Source organism: Triticum aestivum, unplaced genomic scaffold (assembly GCF_018294505.1).
Source record: "Triticum aestivum cultivar Chinese Spring unplaced genomic scaffold, IWGSC CS RefSeq v2.1 scaffold49806, whole genome shotgun sequence".
Taxonomy (NCBI): Eukaryota; Viridiplantae; Streptophyta; class Magnoliopsida; order Poales; family Poaceae; genus Triticum; species Triticum aestivum.
Genome location: NW_025225168.1, coordinates 3,954 through 7,419, shown reverse-complemented (window position 1 = coordinate 7,419; position 3,466 = coordinate 3,954). Strand labels below are relative to the sequence as shown.

Sequence of the window (3,466 nt, the reverse complement as noted above, 5' to 3'; positions counted from 1 at the left end):
AACGACATTAGCATGTTAAAAGCGAACCAATCCAGACCCTTGACAGAGCCGCAATCTCTATTAAGGTTTTGGCAACGAACTATACCCGGGCTTATACGGCTGGACAACCAATGAGGATCCATGATCATATGTGGAAGAAACCGACTAGTGATGTGGTTAAAATGAACGTCGACGCGGCGTTCCAAGCTGTAACTTTATCGGGTGCAACTGGCGCTATTTCTTGGGATGGGAGAGGGAATTTTATTGCGGCTGCAACATGGTTTGTTCCTCATGTGGTCGGTGTTGATTCTGCGGAGATGATAGCAATTCAGAATGGACTATATCTAGCAGAGAGGATCGGTTGCAACAAAGTGACCATCGAGTCTGATAGTAGCTTTGTGGTGGAAGTGGTTCAACAATCGACACATATGTTGGTTCAGACACATATGTTGGAGGTTTTTTCCCAACATGGGTGGCAGCATAACCTCCGGATCGATCCACCGCCGAGTTCGACATAGGCAAAGTGTCAGTCCATAGGACTCTACTGTTGTCGTATTGTCGGTTTTCTTACCTTTTCTAGTGTCAGACTTTGATGTTTGACTGTGTGCATTCTAGTTATGCAGAGGCCGGGTGTTACTCATAATGTTTTGTATCCGCTTGATGCTACATTTGAGATAATAAAATCGCCCTTTATCAAAAAAATGTTGGTTCAGATGTTTCAATGATGCTCGAGTGCAAACAGTTAGCGATGGACTTCGTAAGTGTTTCTTACACAGTGCCCAGGTGAAGCAAATGAAGTAGCTCATAGCCTAGCCAAGAACTCATTTAGTGAAAATTTCTCTGTTTTGGGAATCTATAATCCCTGATTTTATTTCTCATTCACTTGTAGACGATATGTCCATTATATAAGAAATAAAATCAGTTGCTTTAAAAAAAAGTAGCTAGGGTTCTAGAGCTAGTTACAGTAGTTGAAGAAAAAGATGATGCCCGATCCACGGAATGTGCGAGCTACTTATGGGCAGGAAATGACCCACGGCAGTTAACTGAAGCGCAGTGAACAAGTTTTTTTTTTGCGAAACAAGATTCAGTTTTTAACTGTTATAAATTTGTCGGACGGTAAACAGGGGAGCTGAGCGTCGATGTGAGCCGTTGGTTGATCTGGCGAGCTTCAATCGCAGCCGTCCATCGTATCGTTCTCTTCGTGCGTCGTTTCTTCAGTCCGTGTCTCGCTGTCGATTTCTTCAGTTATCTTCAGGTTCAGATTAGCAGGATCCTGAGCCTGACACCGAGTCTTCCTCGATCGACCGTCTCCTACCTGGACTGGACTCTCGTTCACTTCCCTTTCGTCTCGGACTTGTTTCAGCGACTCCGATTGAGAACTCCGACACCAACCCCCTACTCCAGGAACAGGGAGGAAGAACCTATAAAGGTCAGCCTCAACTTCCTCCTCACATCGCACCACGAGACCAAGGATCCAAGGATCGTTTACCCACTTTCCCAAGGAAAACAACTGAAATGAATCGAGACAATCCCGCTTGCCATGGCGAGCCAGGGCGACGCGAGCGGGAAGAAGGACTACTCCACGGCGATCCTGGAGAGGAAGAAGTCGCCGAACCGGCTGGTGGTCGACGAGGCGACCAACGACGAGAACTCCACCGTCGCCCTGCACCCGGACACCATGGACAGCCTCGAGCTCTTCCACGGCGACATCGTCCTGCTCAAGGGCAAGAAGCGGAAGGACACGGTCTGCATTCTGCTCCCAGACGACACGTGCGACAAGACCAAGGTCCGGATGAACAAGGTCGTCAGGAAGAACCTGAGGGTCCGGCTCGGCGACGTCGTCTCCGTCCATCAGTGCCCGGACGTCAAGTACGGGAAGCGCGTGCACGTACTCCCCGTCGACGACACCGTCCAAGGGATCGCCGGAAACCTGTTCGACGCCTTCCTGAGACCCTACTTCCTCGAGGCCTATCGTCCCCTCAGGAAATGGGACCTATTCCTGGTGAGGGGCGGCATGACGAGCATGGAGTTCAAGGTTGTGGAGACCGACCCTGCCGAGTACTGCATCGTCGCCTCTGACACGGAGATATTCTGTGACGGCGAGCCTGTCAAGCGGGAGGATGAGGAGAGGCTCGACGAGGTCGGCTACGACGATGTCGGCGGAGTCAGGAAGCAGATGGCCCAGATCAGGGAGCTGGTCGAGCTCCCACTGCGCCACCCTCAGCTGTTCAAATGCATCGGTGTGAAGCCTCCAAAGGGCATCTTGCTGTATGGGCCACCTGGGACCAGCAAGACCCTCATTGCCAGAGCGGTGGCTAATGAAACAGGTGCCTTCTTCTTCCTGATCAATGGTCCGGAGATCATGTCGAAGATGGCCGGAGAGAGCGAGAGCAACCTCAGGAAGGCGTTTGAAGAGGCCGAGAAGAATGCGCCGGCCATCATCTTCATCGATGAGATTGATTCCATAGCACCAAAGAGAGACAAGACCAACGGAGAAGTCGAAAGGCGGATCGTCTCGCAGCTGCTCACTCTCATGGACGGGCTCAAGTCCCGCGCACATGTTATTGTCATGGGTGCTACCAACCGCCCGAACAGCATCGACCCTGCTCTCAGAAGGTTTGGGAGGTTTGACTGGGAGATCGACATTGGAGTCCCCGATGAAGTTGGGCGGCTTGAGGTTCTCCGGATTCACACCAAAAACATGAAGCTAGCTGAAGATGTTGAGCTGGAGCATGTCTCGAGGGACACTCATGGGTATGTCGGCGCTGATCTCGCCGCCCTATGTACCGAGGCTGCTCTTCAGTGCATTCGCGAGAAGATGGATGTTATCGACCTCGAGGATGACACCATTGATGCTGAGATACTGAATTCTATGGCTGTCACCAACGACCACTTCAAGATTGCACTGGGGACAAGCAACCCTTCCGCCCTTCGTGAAACTGTAGTGGAAGTTCCAAATGTCTCTTGGGAAGATGTTGGCGGTCTGGAGGGTGTCAAAAGGGAGCTGCAGGAGACCGTCCAGTATCCGGTGGAGTACCCAGAGAAGTTTGAGAAGTTTGGCATGTCTCCCTCCAAAGGTGTTCTGTTCTATGGCCCTCCGGGCTGCGGCAAGACCTTGTTGGCCAAGGCGATTGCTAACGAGTGCCAGGCTAACTTCATCAGCATCAAAGGACCGGAGCTGCTTACCATGTGGTTTGGCGAGAGCGAGGCCAATGTGCGTGAGATTTTCGATAAGGCAAGGCAGTCGGCACCATGTGTCCTCTTTTTCGATGAGCTCGACTCGATTGCCACCCAGAGAGGAAACAGTGTCGGTGACGCCGGAGGTGCCGCTGATAGGGTGCTGAATCAGCTTCTTACCGAGATGGACGGAATGAATGCCAAGAAAACCGTGTTCATCATCGGTGCCACCAACAGGCCAGACATCATAGATCCTGCCTTGCTGAGGCCGGGGCGCCTTGATCAGCTTATCTACATTCCTCTGCCTGAC

General features: G+C 51.7%; 1 protein-coding gene across 1 annotated transcript in view; it reads left to right on the top strand.

Annotated features, from left to right (window-relative positions):
- Positions 1 to 1,452: 1,452 nt before the first annotated feature.
- The window catches only part of LOC123172095 (cell division control protein 48 homolog E-like), a 2,715-nt gene continuing 701 nt past the window's right edge, over positions 1,453 to 3,466 (top strand). The window contains exon 1 of the mRNA XM_044589126.1: positions 1,453 to 3,466. This exon is cut by the window's right edge and continues 701 nt beyond it. Coding sequence (XP_044445061.1) covers positions 1,520 to 3,466 — 1,947 coding nt within the window. The 5' untranslated portion in view covers positions 1,453 to 1,519.